Source organism: Lethenteron reissneri, chromosome 15, assembly GCF_015708825.2.
Source record: "Lethenteron reissneri isolate LAM-NWPU_2019-01 chromosome 15, ASM1570882v1, whole genome shotgun sequence".
In the NCBI taxonomy this organism is placed as follows: domain Eukaryota; kingdom Metazoa; phylum Chordata; class Hyperoartia; order Petromyzontiformes; family Petromyzontidae; genus Lethenteron; species Lethenteron reissneri.
The window spans coordinates 4,851,956-4,868,995 of NC_083793.1; the positions used below are offsets into that span (position 1 = coordinate 4,851,956).

The following is a 17,040-nucleotide window of genomic DNA, read 5'->3' on the forward strand; positions in this document are numbered from 1 at the left end:
TGTGGCCGACTGCTGAACAGAACGCCACCATTCTCAACGATTTGTAGCTAACTTCATTTTCACCATAACCTTCCCTCGGTATTCTTCAGTCCATCTACCCGCAGTTTAGGACACGGTTTCCCAAACTCCAACGTCTTTCCACGTTGATAAATCTTGTCTCCCCATTCAAATCAAGTCCCTCCACCGCTACTCGCGCCCTATGATTGTTAATCACGTCCCACCTGACGCGCTTAGCAATTAACGCGGTCTGCGTTCACGGCTGATAAAGGTTAATATTGATAGCTCAGTGCGCGCGTGGGCGCACGTGTTGCACGTGACGCAGATCGGGTTCATTGTTTAGCGCGTCACGTGAAACGTATTTAACAATCATCCGGCGCGTGTAGCGTGGAAGGACTTAATTTGAACGTAAATTGTCGCGTGGTGGGTCGCGAGGCCTGGAGTTTGGGAGACACTGGTACTGTTTCGGCTTTTCAGACCCCCGTGTATCATCAGCATTAAGTAGGATAATTGGAGCAGTGGTAACCGATTACATCATGCTTGAGCCATACCATATTGTGGCGTGTTCCTAGCACGGCACACAAATGCTCCACTCCATGTTCCGTCAAGCATGATCCATGCCACGTTGTGGTGAGCTCCTGGCAATTATAGAATTCTCTTGATATGCAATTCCTTTGTCAAGGCGCTCTTCCCCCTCCAACCCAGCCTAAACATACGCTGCCAAGCCGGGTGGTGTTCATTCAGACGCTGTCTTTCTGACAGACCTGTTCTTCACCTGAGGACGGCTGCTTGCGTTGTGGCCGAAACGTCGTGAGAATTATTTTATGTTTTTATTTTTTATTATTTCCATTCTACGTGACTTTACCGAAAGAACCAAGAAGATATAGAATCGTTGTTTAAATATTGCCGTGAAAGGAGGCAGCTTCTAGGAGCTGCAGGGGTTTACATGAGCCCATTACAAACATCAACAAAGAAATTATTCTCAGAAGCCAGATATGATATTATGAGCATACGTATACATTTTAATGCATGATCGGACACATCTTTAGAGCCCAGGTGTTGTTTATGTAAGTCTCATGGAGCATAGAATTAGCATCGCTGCAGCAGATTACAAAATAATGCTGTTCGCCATGCAACAATGTGAAAGTGGTAACACGCAAAATAAATTCGGGGGGCAGCTCCGACCGACGCAAACCAAAAAAACTAAAAACAAGATACGTGCTAAAGTCAGCAGAACAATATTTTACTCTTCATCAGAAATGTAGCGGATAAACAATTATAACGTGATGGCAAAACGTACACTGGCAAAGCAGTGAAATCATCTAGTATGTGTTGTTAAGAAACTGCATATATCTGTGAACGATAAAAAAAAATCCAACATGAAATGTTAAACTCTTACGTTGTCTGTTGAACAGGAAAGTAAACAAGAGATATCGAGGCTGGTCCAGATATTTTGTGACCCCCATTTAAATCTCTAAAACGTCATTTTTTTCAAAGTAAGATTTTATTTAAAACAGAAATTATTATGCAAAGGGAAAAATGTTAAGGGTCAATAAATTGGAGGTCACAAGACATCTGCACCACCCTGTACACTGTCCTCGTAACGCCGCCAAACTAATGTGCGGGGAAATGTATTCAGGACTACCAGTCTCGTATTGACCACAGTGCACTGCGGCTCTTGAGGTATTGAGCGATTCTTTTTTTCGTTTAGCAAATTCAAGAAAACAAATTGTTGCCAAGCCCTGTTTCAGAGTGTGGCTTTCATTTTTAAAATTTCTTTTCAATGTTCAGCTCCACACCTCCGACCGTAATAACCCCGCTGTGCCCCCCCCCCCATCCACCGTTAAATGCTGGGCACGGCATGTCTGCCCCCCATCTTATTTTGAGGACCACTGTATCCATATTAAGTGTTGCTCGCAAGCAAAAAAAAACACCCGCGAGCATCAAATACAATAAAAACGAGTTTTCAATATGATTTTGAAACTTTACAAAACTCTAAACCGAACATTAACTTACTTTTTTTTTAAATAGCAGCGCAAAAAATATAATTCTTCGCTGTCCCACGTCTCCGGGACAATCAGTTTGCATTCAACAAAGTCGCTGTATTATTGCATCCGCTTCATGTCGTTGGGAACAGAGTTGAGAACGGGGGTACTGCTCATCAAAGACACACCACCATGCGTTCCGCAGTCACGCACACCACAATTAATACCGATGTCCTGTCATTGTGCGATAGGCACACGAGCATCTCAATCACCGGGATTCTCTCTTCTCTGCCGTTTTACTCATTACCGAGCAGTCGCGAGCCCGGTTGATGAAGCTCCTCTAGTGCGTGATTTTGGCTTTGCTACAGAGCCTTGGTACACGCCGTGTTCCCGGCTACATTCGCAATGCGATCCAAGTCAAGCAGCCTCCCTCTGCTCCTCTTCTCTTCCCTACCGCTTGTCCAAGAGTTAAACGTCTCTACAAGGTTTCCCCCATTACACTCAGCCACGTGGAATTCCAAGTAGGATACATGCATCCAGTGAAACGTATACAGGAGGTCGTGGGTTCGATTCTGACCCTGACGCCTGTATATTTGGAGTTTGTATGTTCTCCCCGTGGACGCGTGGATTTTTCTCCAGGTCCTCCGGTTTTTCCATCCACATTTAGAAACATACATTTAGAGTATTTGGCTGCTATAAATTTACATATTTGTGGCCAAGTTGATTCTGAAAAGAGCTACATAGCTCAGTGAGCCGTACCTCGTAAAATAAATAACGTATGCCTTGTTATTAACATAAATCTGAATGCATACCCTTGAAAAACAAATTAATAAGTCTAATGTGAGACATTTTAGGTAGATGTTTTGTGTTTCCCAATATTTTTTTCAATGAACGGCACTTATTCCAGAAAAATATATAAATGGGAAAACGTACGTTTGTTAGTCTACAAAGAGAAATATTGAAACCATTTTATAAAAAAAGCAGCAAGTGTTTCCCCGTTGGACAATTTCTCCGAATGAGTACACGGCAATCTGCTCTACAGATTTGCAATATTAATTCTGCAAGTGCAGCCGCATTGTTACAGGTTTTCGCGCACTTTTGGATAGTTAGTATCGTCAGTATTCGCAAACCAATATAAAAGATGTTAAAGTAACCCTGATGGAAAAAAAACTGGCATCGTTCTATCCACCGGTTCTGTTCTAATTTCTGTTTAAAGTAAAATGTTAATCTCAAGTTTCCAAATGTTAACAATATAACACGAAACGTCATACAAACTGGAGATACATTTTCGTGGTAATGGAAAAAAGCCACAGAATGCATGCAAAAATTACAAAAAAGTACCACTTCATCAATACATTTGCATTGCAAAGGATCAATTATAAATTGGCAAATCGTGGCAAAATATGGTACAAAAACACAGCCATGCTACATCCAGGCTAAGTTGTCAGCAGACAGGAGCGCAGCAAAATGTTTCTTTACTCTACGAGATCTGATCTATGCTGTGGGCCTTCACCAACGTGCAGTGACGAGCGTGGTGCAGTATGGTCAAATAACTTGCACGACCCACACAGCGTTTGTAGCCCCTAATGGAGCAAAAAGTGCTGTACATGCGTGCATGCATGAGATGTATCTCTACACACATTCTGTTTGTAATTCCAGTACCACGAAAGTCTAATTCCTGAACAAAACAAATAAGGCATTTCAGACACGACTGCTTAGTTTTATTCACGCCTGTGCTGTATAGCTCTTCAATGTTTTCGGGTCGTGCCGCGTGTTGTTTGGTACGATGTCCGACGTTTCGCTCCACGCGCCGGTAGCTTTTTCAGGAAGCTTTCCTTCCGGAAGCTCTGGGGCATCGTGCCGAACGACAAGTGGTACAACTCCGAAAACGCATCGGAGCGGCTAAGGCATTTCAGACATTGTAAACAGCTTGCAGAAATAATCTTGGTTCTTTCGGTAAAGTCACGTAGAAGGGAAATAATAAAATAATAAAACATAATAAAATCATTTACCGAAAGAACCAAGATGATGAATCCCTGCAGTCACGAAAGCTTTAAATCGAAAGCTTGCAGAAAGTTACTGGGGGGAGGGGGACCACGACGATGACTGTCCACACAAATAAATAATCAAGCATCGCCTCCCGTGGCCCCGATTCCCGCACCGTCGTCACGAGCGCCGGATCTGTCGCTGGCGGCGGTGGCGGCGCGCTCGGCGTACGGGGCGACACGCTCGCGGTGCCCTGGGCCGGGGCCGTCGTACGGGGCGGCCGTGCGTCTCAGCAGGAACACTCCGGCGTGCAGGCCGCCCACATTCACCCACACCGTGTTCGCCTTCCGCCACAGGTGACCCATCTGCATCAGCACCTGTGGGACACCGAGGGTGGGTGGGGGGGGTGAGGGAGTTGTTTTCAGCAGGGAGAACGAGTGCTTTCTTAGACATATTCTTCGGCTGTGTGTCCGGTGCTGTACAAGGTAAAAGCTTTGTTCATGAGAAACGAGACTTTAAAAAGGGGGGGAGGGAGGTGGGCAGACTGTTTTCTGTACCAAAGACCGAATAGGACTCACAACGCCAAGATTCCACGCGACGTCATTACGTCTCTTCCCGTGATACTGGCGTGGCCTGCCAGGTACACGCACATTTCATTTCATGGCCCACTCAAAAATTAAGCTGAACTCTGCTTTAAGAGTAAAGAAGGGCTTTGATTATCCGGGTAAAAAGCAAGTACAGACTTGATAGTCCACCACATCACTTGAAATGGGCACCCGATGTGAATACATGTGCACATTTGACTCTGAAAAGAGCATTGGTTGGTCAGCAAAAATGGTTCACCATCCCCTTGGAAGTGTCTGTCACAGGGCATGATTTGGGTGGCGGCCCAGGCAGGTTACCTTGGACATGCATTTCTTGTCTTGCGTAAGGAGGGCGGCGCGCCCCGTGCCAGGCCTGCACACGCGAGCCAGCTCCAGCAAGCACGCCGGGTACAGGTCCCAGTTCCTCCGACGCGATCCCATCCTACAAGCCAGGCACAGGGAGGGCGATTGTGAATTTCGCGGTGATAAAAGTTCGCGATTTATTTTCATTTTGTCCAATAATAGCCACGAAAGAGTCTCAAGAAGGATTTTTTATTGGAATGTTTTGGATGGTTCCATTTACGACAGAGTCATTCAGACTCTGTCTTGTCGACAGACCTGCTCTCCATCTGAGGGCGGCTGCCTGCGTTGTGGCCGAAACGTCGTGAGAATTCTTTTATAATGTTTATTTTTTATTATTTTATTATTTCCATTCTACGTGACTTTACCGAAAGAACCAAGAAGAAGGTTCCATTTAAGTTTTTTTTTATGATCTGGAAAAAAACAAGAGTACCCGGAGAAAATCCACGCACGCAAGGTGATAACAAACATCTGTGCATGTGGGATTACAAGCAGTTTCTACTGCGCTGTCTCCAAGCCACATTGCTGAAAGCGTGAGAGTTTCAAGTGTGCGAGTCACGCGCCAAACCCTTGCCTTCACAGCGCTGGATTAAAGGCACGTGTGCCACCACATCTGGCTACAACTAAGTTGCTCCTGGTGGCTGATGAATGGCTAAGTGAGGTAACAGTCAAATTGGCCATTCTGAGTCATCACATGTGAGATAAATGAGCCATTTTTTATACGAAAGTAAAACAAAATAATTGAGTGAAACAATTTCTATATTAATAACAATGCCCTTTATTTACTTGAGACTATTTATCAGGATTGATGAGCAATTGGATTGTGCCAGCAAACTGGATTATCCAAAGGAAAGATAACCTCCACACGAGGAGATGTTACGGTATTCAAAGGTGGATTAAACCGATTGCACCATAGCCATTGCCTGGCTACTTCGACAGCCATGAGCACCATGAGCCTACACCACGTGGTGTTCCCTGGCGGTCTCCCATCTAAGCAGTCACCAGTCTTATCGCTGCTTACCTTCAGAGATCTGACAAGACTGGGTGCTTTCAATGCGATTTGGTCATTTATATTAGACTAAAACCTTTTGCATAATATAAAAAATCTATATTTATCGAAAATTTTCATTTTTTATCTACCGCAAGGTGGTAGTTAATGTCTTTATTTTCAAAAAATTTGGTTAAAATAAACGGTTTATTTTCACGTGAAAAAAGTGACCACCATCTCCATGATGAATTCGCGTAAAACCTCATCCTAAACGAGACTGCTCAAGCGCAGCGAACGAGGCCACCCAAGCGCACTCGTGGTAAGCACGCAAAAAAACAAATCAACCAGAGTGTACGTGCGCGCAAACACAGCAGCCCGATTGAAAACAACGGAGTTGACTAAATCTCAGAATCAGAATATTTATACTGCTTATTTTTATTATTTATTTTTTACCTACATGACTTTATCAAAATATGCCAGCCAAACTCTTAAGTTTTTTCGGTAAAGTCACGTAGAGTCTCGAATAGCTCTCTTCACACGCTACAGTAATTTTACTGGAGCAGTTACACCTGATGACGGAGGCTTGTGTTGCTTCCGAAACGTCGTGATTTAATTTAGTTATTTTCATTTATTATTATTTTATTATTATTTACCTACGTGACTTTACCGAAAAAACCTAAGAGTATGAATCCTTGCAGTCACGAAAGCTTCAAATTTAGAAGCTAGAAAGCTATTTTTCGCAACTGTGCAGTCGAGTCGGGTCAGAACGTTACAACAGCGACAACTCACTGAGGCCCCGTGGCCACTCGATCCCACCCCCATCCCCTCCCCCTCGTACCTCTTTCCGAACGGCATGTCGGTGACACAAGCGTCCACGGAGGCCGTTTTGAGCGGCAGGCGGCACACGTCCCACTGCACGATGTCGACGGGAAGGCTTCTTCCCCTGAAAGGCACGTGATTTAAATGGTCGTTGCAATGTATAACACGCGTAGAAACATGGGTACTGATGGGATGACCTTGCGTCCAACCATAACCTCTCTCAGCTGACGCTCTACCTGCATAGGAACGTCAACTAAGGCACTTGGGTCATCCCCTCCCCCCTCTTTCCTTTCCCCCATCTTCCCTTGTATGTTAGTTATCTTCTCCCTTACCTTCCCCCCCCATAGAAAGTTTCACTTCTCTGCTAGAGGCTCCCCACCTGGGTGGGGCAGAGAGCCCAATCCCACCCCTCTTCACCAAGCCCGGCTGCGTCGATCTCGGGGCTGTGCACCATGCTCGTGGTGATTTGAAAAATAAATAAAACTACTTCTAGATTTGAAGCTTTCGTGACTGCAAGGATTCATATTCTTAGGTTTTTTCGGTAAAGTCACGTAGGTAAAAAATTTAAATTAATAAAAGTAAAATAAAAATAAAAATCACGACATTTCGGAGGCAACACAAGCTTCCGTCTTCAGGTGGAACCGTCACAGCACGATAGCTGTATCAACTGGAACCGTCACAGCACGATAGCTGTATCAAGTGACGGTTCCACCTGAAGACGGAAGCTTGTGTTGCCCCCGAAACGTCGTGATTTTTATTTTATTTTTATTTTACTTTTATTAATTTTAATTTTTTACCTACGTGACTTTACCGAAAAAACCTAAGAAAATAAAACTACCCCACTTGGGGTGCGTGCCTCCCCTTGGTGGACCCTGCCCACCAGGTTCTCCGTGCGAGCGCAGACGACCCGGAGCACACGTTCATCCTGCTCGACCAGGTGAGAGTTCGAGAGACGAGGACAGACGAATTTGCACGAGTGACCGGAGAACCTTGTGGGTGGAGCAGCAGAGGGGCTGATGGGTCAGCCACAGGCCTGAGTGGCTGCACCAAACCGAACGTGACCGCCGGGACTCGGGGATAGGGAGGGCCTTTGCCCCAGAGCACATCGTAGCATTCCCAAAGTGCTGTATTTGGCTTTTCCCTAGCATGCAGGTAGCAAACCTGATCTTAATATCCGGTGGGAAATTTTCAATAGTGACCTCCGATTAGCACGGTTGGCTACGTACGGTGTGAAAGAAGTTCAACAAACATACAAATGCAAAGAATTGTACTGCAAAAATGCGGGGTGTTCTAGAAAACGCTGCTGTGGCAAATCAGGAGGCCGAGCCTTATCTCTGACGTCAACTCCATTCGTTCCCATTTTCCCTCCACACACGTTAAAAGCACATCCATTAACCACACGGCAATTGGCACCAAAACTCTTTGGACTGGCCAAGGTGGCGGTATTCTCCGCAGAGAAGTGAACTCACCCGCTGTTCCGCTTGCTGTTGAGGTGGTTGACGTTGTTGACGGAGCGGTTGGTGGCCATCGGAAAGCTGTCGCCGCCGATGTGGAAACTCCGGGGCCACTCCATGCCACACTGCGGCGTCACGCGCGTACACTCTCCTCGGTGACTCGCTCGCGGCCACCAACGTGAACATCATTACACAATACGACGTGGGTTTATAACGTGTCAAAGTGTTTGCGCGCTGTATGTAGTGGGAGGGGGGGGGGGCATGTGCTAGTAAGCGGACGAGTGTGGATGGCACGGGCACTGGCGAAAGGAATTAAACCTCCCCCCCCACACCCACTCCAATCAACGTCCGCCCCCCCTCTCTTCGTAGCCCAGGGTCTGGACCGCTCTTGTCTGAGAACCCCGGTGCAGTTGCACTGCCTGGACACTCGATAGCTATGGCACTGGCACTAGGAGAAGGGCGATGACGCGGAGGGCAGTAAAGGGGGGAGGTGGGAGGGTAGGTAAGAAATAGAGGGGAAAGTGTTATTAGAGAAGTGACGAGTCAAAGGCAGTCAAAGGGAGAGGAGGGACAAGGAAGGCTCTAAACCAGGGGAGGGAGTCGGAAGGATAGCACGACTCGGGGAGCTACTTCCAGACAGCAGGGCGGCACGAGAGGAGCGACCTATCACAATAGGGAGGTTGGCAGTGGGTTTCACAAAGAGGAGTCTATATAAAACTTGAGAGAGATGAAGTGGGCGAGGTGTGTGTGTGTGTGTTGAACTTCTTTCAAACCGTATAAAGCCAATTGGGGGTGCAGGGAAGGACAACGATAGAAAATGCAAAGGGTGACCGTTGTAATTGCCCCAAGATTACATTGTGAGTCAAAGAGGAATCGGAGGATAGGAGTGATGCGATCTCGCTTGCGGGCACGAGTGGCGTTGTGTGTCACTGCACTGAACGGTTATTAAGGGAACAGATTCCAAGTAGTTTCTACGCTCGGTGATGGCGTGCGATCGTACCTCCACAGGTATGGCTCCTGTACCGCACATCGGGTCAATGATTATATCACCAGGCTGCGGGCTGCAAAGTCTGTAAAATAACAAACGCATCAGGTAACAAGAACATTCGTTTATACTACTGTAATGCGGGCGTAAACGGCTTCGCGGATATGACGTCACGGGGGGAAGGGTTAGGTCACGTGAGAGAGAGGGGTGAGGTCTTAAGGGAGAGATACTGGAAGAGACGGGGGAGAGTTGGGAATAGAGACAGAGAGAGGCCACGCAGGGCGGAGGTTGGAGGGTGGCGAGATCGCCACACACACAGTAAGACTCGGCACCGTCGGCCAGCGGTGACCGAGCACGGAGGAACGGGGAGCAGCGGTGGAGCTGCAGTGAGAGCAGCCGGAGGACTGCACAAGGGAACCTGCAGCGGAGCTGCATCGGAGTGGAGAAAGGCTACGGGAGCGACGGCAGCTGTCGAGCTGCCAAGTGGGGAGGCTCTGAGCGAGGGCCATGTGGGACAAGTGTAAAGAACCCAAATAAAGGACAACGGAGACAGACCCAGTGAACAAGTCCTTTATTACACTACTGTAATAAACGACTTCCACGACACGTTGAGTCTTGCGTCCTTTCTTTATTAGTTATGACTGCTCGGCTCCGCACTCTCTTTAGATGGCCACCCTCTCTCTCTGTGACTTTACCGAAAAACCCAAAGAATATTAATTCCTGCAGTCACGAAAGCTTTAAGTCAAGCAGATAAACTGTTTCCTAAATATATTCTCATGTTATGAAATGAAAACAAAAACTGCATTGGAACTCTTTCAGCGAGCAGAGAATGGATCAGTAAGATGGCATCACAGAAGTACTTCTGATGTCACTTCAATAGGCATCTTTATCCAGATACGGGGTGGGTACAGCTTTCACATACCCTGCAAAGAGTGGTTGTCACATGTCTACCAAAATAAAATTTAAGAAGTCGAATTCCCAATTTAATTCCAAGTGTGTTACCACATGAGATGAAGAATCTCTTTGGAACTCTGGTAATGTAGATCTTTGCCCCGTGTTATAAAGTGGTTAGGGGGTGGGGGGTGGAGGTGCTGTGGCTCAGTGGTCAACAGATTTACCGGCGCTTTCATGAGACGCGGGACTAGGCTCGTGGTGTGTGCATTGCCTGAGCATGCCGTAGGCCAGGGTAGAGCGCAGGGTGGTGGGTCCGAAGTGCGTGATGTTTCTCCGATGGAGGCTCTCCTCCGTGAGGGCAATGCCCACGCACATCTCCTGGTCGTGGATGTTCACCAGCACCTGCAGCCAAAGGCCGAGTTCATCGACCAAACGCTCACCGAGGGATGCTCACAAACAACTGTGACTATACCACACATGGCAAACACATGGAGATGCAGAAAGATGATTCCACTTGCCTCCACGTCAAAGTTCTTCATGTCCGCCTTCCAGCCGAAGTGATCCTGCACCGCTCCACCGAACTCACGTGCCGCCTCCATGGATGTGAAGCTGTGTCCGTCGCCCGCGCGATTGCAGGTCACGCGAAATCGCAACGTCCTCCCGCCATCCCCTCCCGGAAGCTCCTCCGACTCCTCCGTTGCCGCAACATCTTCTCCTGAGGCAGGGCTCTCGGTGTCTCCGGCCTCCACGACGTCCTCCTCCTCCTCTTGTGCGGTCGTGGTTGATGCTGCTGCTGCTGCTGCATCTAAGATGGGACGGTGAATAAGAGGGACGTTCAGCGACTAGAGCAAGAGTTCAACAAATTGCAAAAGCAGTGAAGCTACATCATGGGACCTCCTTTGCCAGTACCAAAATATACTAATAGGGTTTTTCCCCTTTTGCAAGGAATCATGCTTACATTAACCACAATACTCGCAGTCAAATGCAAACAAAAAACAATACTCTGATAATTTATGCATTGTCTTTTAAACTGATTGGTCCACACAAGAGACAGCTTTCTTTAGAGCCTAGTTTCATATGGTGTTCGACCAGATGACGCCTAGTTTAGCAGTGAAGTTGTGATGGAATGAGGTGTATTTAACGGCAGCACGGCCAGTGGTCGAGACTAACGATGGAGCAGCAGTCAAAGAAGAGAACACATCCGAGAGGAAGTCCTCGAATCGCATGACCATGAGTGATGGCATGGGGATTACTTCACACGCTATATAAGACACAGCGTTAAAACCGAAGGTCTACACGACAATTAAAATCGTATCCACAAAACATCCACTCCAAGTCACACTTAAGAGAGTGGATTAAACCGAGATAATGCCGCTGCACCTTGCTCATCACGGCTAGTAGCGTCTGAGTCGTCGTGAACTTTGAGACGATGGACGCCATCTTCCACGCTGCCCGTCGCCCCTGGTGCTGCGCTACCCATTGCAACGCTGCCCCGCTGCTGCCCTTGCGGTTGCCCACGTTGTTGTCCACGCGTCTTCTTGCGCTTGATGTTGTTGTTTTGCCTCCAGAGGCCCAGGGGGATGTCCCATGACAGCTTGCTCGGGAGCGCGGTAAAGTCTGCCAAGGCCTCCTCCTGCAGTGCGTGGAGACTTTTTACGAGCGCACAGAAACATCCAAGCCCCTCCAGCGCAGGCCCTCGTGATACTACAGGTGGCTTTCCGCTGATTATTTGCCGAGCTGAACCAGAACTAAACTGTGAAACTCTGGCCTCACAAGAATCTGAATCCTAATCTGGCTCACGGCCTAGCTGGGCCAGAGACTGGAATAATCATAATTGCAATTTGAAAATTATTAACATCAGTGACATAGCTCGGGTTGCGCAGTGGAAAAAAAGAGCTTTACAGCTCATCGGATTCCTCCAGTATAAATAAACATTGAGATTCTGGAAAATAACTTGGTGCATGCTGAGCTGCACCAGACTGGCTCAGAACAACGCTGTTACGGCTCAATTGTAGAGTGGAAAAGAGGCACTCGATTCAGATTCATACAAATACACACAGACACAAAATCCTCAATATAGCTTGCAAAGACTGTGGGAAAAAGGCTGCCATTGGCTGCTGAAATAAAAGCCTAAAATAACAAAAATATCTTCACGTAAATAAAAATATAATAACACGCACATATGTATGTATGTTGGACTTCTTTCGAATCGTACGTAGCCAACCATGCTAATCGGAGGTGCGGATACACGCGACACGATTGATTAATTTTAGACCTTACCTTGTTCTCTTTAAACTGGTAGCCCTGGAACTGTTCCACCACCACGAAGAGATTGTCAACTGAGCGCAGTTGATGCACCTGCAAAGCAATCACAGGACAACTCATTAAATTAGCAGTCTGTATGCTCAACTACTTTGATAAGAACTTGCAACACTCCATAGGATTTTGTAGCATTACAGGCCTATTGCAGTGAATTATAGTGCAGTATTTAGATTTGGACACAAAATGTAATAATTTTTTAAAATAATTTACAGCTCTTTGTGAATTAAATTCCGCGTGAAGGCCTCCCTACGTCATCCCGGTTATGGGCAGAAACACGATTTTGGACGTACGATTTGAGGGTCTTTAAAGATGTGGTAATCATTGATAAAACCATGAAGTGGTGTTTTACTTCGTCATAGTATGTCAAACGATTAGGAATAAATGGTCATATTTACCATGATGTTGGACGTACTTAAATGGACTTATTAATCCATGCTGGGGTGGTGATGGTGATTTCAGTTTCGTGTTTGTGCCATACCATTGAATGACTTAATCAATAACATATATTTTATAAACCTATAATTATCATCAATATGAACACCGTTTTGGAGTAAACACGTTCTGACAGTATGCCCACCGTGGACATTCAGTGAGGACATCAGCTGGTGTGCAGGAGATAGATGTATCGTTGTATTACCGGACCATGGCGATGGCTTGACAAGACCTTTATACAGTAGTGGATAGTTCCCGGCTAATGACGGCGATATATTATTAGGACGATTTGAAAAACTTTGGACCCAAGCTTTGCCCAATTCAAGGTCTTTAAGATCGGCCGATGGATGTTGTGGTACTCCTTACTGGTGACCCCCTGGTCGCGGAGCTCCCAAACGTTGGAGATCAGACTCTCGGACAGTGTTGACATCTTTCCGTCCCGACTAAAGACACATATTTAAAAACATTTTAATTTAAATCGGTCATTATGTTGAATTACTTTCGCACCGTACGTGGCCAACCGTGCTAATTGGAGGTGCGGTTTTTGTTCCTCTCCGGCTCTTATACCGCCACCTGGTTCCTTCTTTATCATCTCTGTTCACTCCATGCACGGCACCTAGAGACATTATTGTGAACGGCGCCCATACAAGTGCAAACTTATTACAATAATTATTCATTTGTGGGACTGCTCAGTGGTGACGGTCCATCTCCCCAAGGCCTGGCTGGCGCGCACTCTACCTCTCGCAGCTCGGAGCTGGGCACCACGAACGTGATCCGCCCACGGTCCTTGCTGACCAGCGCCTCCACGCCGATCTTCTCGCTCACCTCGTCAGCGGCCGTCCCCTCGAACCCAGTGGGCACTGTAGCGCCGATGGTTACCTGCAGACGGCAAGAAGGAAAGGAGAGATATATAGCGGACCTCTAGCCTCCATGCCAATGCAGTCGCCTGCCTGCAAATGCAGACTACGCACACGGGACTCTGACCATCGAATAAAACGGAGAAAAGTGGGTACCTGCACAGCATCTCCTGCAGGAACTTCTGCACTGGGTTCACTGCTTGACTGTTCGCCGTCCATGTTATCCTTTTCCCTGAGAAGGAAGATTACAACAATTAGCAGTGTTGAGTCAATGCTCATTAGACAGTCCACAGCACTTCAGCGTTGCTTACGTGGCAAATGGCAGCCCAGCAAAACGAATCTCTCTTTATTTTGCAGATACACGGCTAAGGCTGTGCGTCCTGGGCTGGCTGACGTGTGATTGCACCATCGTTAATGAGGCAAAAGCCGTTAAACGTGGCTTTGAGGCATGCAGTCATGGCAATACATCTTTTATCAACTCACCGCGCTTCGGCAGGATTCAAGGTAACTTTTAAGTATTTTTTATCTCATTCACCAAGCCTCAATCTGGTGGTCAGTCTGGGTCATATTCTTAGGTTTTTTCAGTCAACCATTCTACACAACAAAGGCTCATTCCTAGCAGCGTGCTTCAGCCGCACCGAACCTCACAAAAATAATATTGAGGGCCTACCTTGGCTTCTCCCACCCTCAACCAGTATATATACAAGGATTGTTTTCTTGGAATTTCTCTCACTTGATACAGCTATCGTGCTGTGATGGTTCCACCTGAAGACGGAAGTTTGTGTTGCCTCCGAAACGTCGTGATTTTTATTTTACTTTTATTAATTAAAATTTTTTACCTACGTGACTTTACCGAAAAAACCTAAGAATGTGAATCCTTGCAGTCACGAAAGCTTAAAATCTAGTCTGGGTCATGTAACTTTGGTGATATCAACCAAGAGCTATCGTTGTTTTTGGGTTGTCCCTTCCTTTAAGCAGGAATTATGTTGTTGTGTGAAATTGTTTTTATTGCCACGTAATTTAAACAAAGCTTCATTACAAAAAAAACCCATAAAAAACAATGAAAAAATGCAGCACAATATTTCATTGCATTTTGGGACAGCAATGTGGACCAGGTGTAGAAATCATTACAACGCATCAGTTAATGAAGACACATGAATAAACAATACACAATTAAGGACAATGAGACCCTTTGTATTCATGTGAAAGCTAAATACTGCGTGGTCATAGCGTGCACTCTAAACACTGAAATGTTCTAAACGTGGCTGATAAGAATGGAACTCATCTTCACGGAAGCACATTGACCAAAAGGTTCGACCATATCAACACGTTCTATTTTTCTACGTATAGGTGTGGATTTTTGTCAGAAAAATTTAGTTTTTTTTTAAATAGCGTTACAATGAAATATATTTACAAGCCTATAACCAAATACTGTAGCCCGGAATGCATTTGATCTCATCTGACATCGGAAGCTAACCCAGTGCGGTGCCTGCCTATCGCTTAGATGGGTGATCAGGTTGTGACTCAAGACACAGCCGTCAACCCCTTATCCGTGTCGTTACCTTATCACAGACCAATTCAGAGACCTTATCGATCACTCCGTACCATTACAAATCTCAACGTTCATCCCACAAAGTCCCATCGCAAGGGAGAAACGCAAATAGCCAATAACAAATTGGCCGTATTGAAACAGCCGTACGCCGTATGGATCTGCAGACTCAATTTCCCTGTTCAAGAAACGTGGAGTGAACCGGATGGGTTGACAGCTTTGACTGGCATCGCGTGGAGCAGTGGAGCAAAATCGATCGTTGTACTATACCGTGCACTCACTTCTATGCTGCTTACTCCCTGACCAACCAGCGTGTGGTCAGACGTATACGGTGTAGCCAGCTCCACGCCCCACCGTCTTTGTATCCCCCGCTGCCGATGTTATTTATACACCAGCGGGAAGTCGACGAATCCACACGCGGCACCTGGGAGGCAGAACGAGGCCCCCAGTTCGCAGGGAAGTGCTCGCGATCGTCTGTGCCGGCAATGACTACAAATGTGTAATGTGATGAGGGGATGGCGCATTCAAGTTCAAGTTCATTTATTAGGTATAGCCCTGTGAGCCATTCGGCTCTTGAATCGGGTGCAACCGCAACAAACAAAAATCATGAACAAGAAAACATCTTAAAGTGAATATGTGACTATGTGCAAACAGAAAATCCAAGAAAAGACAGCAAAATATTGCAGAAAAAGCACCGTACACCAACGCTATGTGCAACAATCCCAGTGGGACGCAAGTCAAACAACAACAACCACAACACGAGGAGGAATTTGTGGGTTGGAGCTTTTTGAAGTCCTAAAGAGGCAAACTCTCACCAGCATGACCACCACCAGCACCACCACCAAACTCACGACCACCACCACCAGCACCACCAGCACCACCAAACTCACCACCACCAAACTCACCACCAACAGCACCACGACCACCAAACTCACCACCACCAAACTCACGACCACCAGCACCACCAAACTCACCACCACCAAACTCACCACCACCAACAGCACCACCACCACCAAACTCACCACCACCAAACTCACCACCACCAGCACCACCACCAAACTCACGACCACCACCACCAGCACCACCAAACTCACCACCAGCACCACCACACCAAACTCACCAGCACCACCAGCAGCGCCACCACCAAACTCACCACCACCAAACTCACCACAAACTCACCACCACCAACAGCACCACCACCACCAAACTCACCACCACCAAACTCACCACCACCAGCACCACCACCAAACTCACGACCACCACCACCAGCACCACCAAACTCACCACCAGCACCACCACACCAAACTCATCAGCACCACCAGCAGCGCCACCACCAAACTCACCACCACCAAACTCACCACCACCGAACTCACCACCACCACCAGCACCACCACCACCACCACCAAACTCACCACCACCGAACTCACCACCACCAACAGCACCACCACCACCAAACTCACCACCACCAGCACCACCACCAAACTCACGACCACCACCACCAGCACCACCAAACTCACCACCAGCACCACCACCAAACTCACCACCACCAAACTCACCACCACCGAACTCACCACCACCACCAGCACCAGCACCACCACCAGCACCAAACTCACCACCACCAAACTCACCACCACCGAACTCACGACCACCACCACCACCAGCACCACCAAACTCACCACCACCAGCAGCACCACCACCAAACTCACCACCAGCACCACAACCAAACTCACCACCACCAAACTCACCACCACCGAACTCACGACCACCACCAGCACCAGCACGACCACGTGTGTGGTAACCCCTCACCCCCAACCTCTCACCCCGTGTT

General features: G+C 47.2%; 1 protein-coding gene across 6 annotated transcripts; it reads right to left on the reverse strand.

Moving 5' to 3' along the window:
* Positions 1-1,015: 1,015 nt before the first annotated feature.
* Positions 1,016-17,014, reverse strand: THUMPD3 (THUMP domain containing 3). 6 transcript variants are annotated; one of them, XM_061551868.1, is made up of 13 exons: positions 16,958-17,014; positions 15,494-15,636; positions 13,820-13,895; positions 13,545-13,685; positions 12,333-12,410; positions 11,433-11,685; positions 10,571-10,857; positions 10,324-10,454; positions 9,174-9,243; positions 8,189-8,298; positions 6,739-6,843; positions 4,871-4,994; positions 1,016-4,345 (listed from the first exon to the last, which is right to left on the reverse strand). In XM_061551868.1, the coding sequence occupies exons 3-13, from the start codon at positions 13,880-13,882 to the stop codon at positions 4,109-4,111; spliced, it is 1,599 nt and encodes a 532-aa protein (XP_061407852.1). In that variant the 5' UTR covers positions 13,883-13,895; positions 15,494-15,636; positions 16,958-17,014; the 3' UTR covers positions 1,016-4,108. The 6 variants fall into 6 exon arrangements, with proteins under 6 accessions (XP_061407852.1, XP_061407851.1, XP_061407850.1 ...); XM_061551867.1 differs by having other exon boundaries at positions 15,494-15,701; positions 16,958-16,994; XM_061551866.1 differs by lacking the exon at positions 16,958-17,014 and adding an exon at positions 16,841-16,861.
* Positions 17,015-17,040: the final 26 nt, after the last annotated feature.

Excerpts from the sequence above, each read along its gene's own strand:
- THUMPD3 (XM_061551868.1), bottom strand. The coding sequence starts at position 13,882 with ATGGACGGCGAACAGTCAAGCAGTGAACCCAGTGCAGAAGTTCCTGCA. Across the intron at positions 8,299-9,173 it reads CAGGAGCCATACCTGTGGAG|TGTGGCATGGAGTGGCCCCG; the intron begins GTACGATCGCAC and ends GTGACGCCGCAG. Across the intron at positions 6,844-8,188 it reads AACAGCAAGCGGAACAGCGG|GGGAAGAAGCCTTCCCGTCG; the intron begins GTGAGTTCACTT and ends CGTGCCTTTCAG.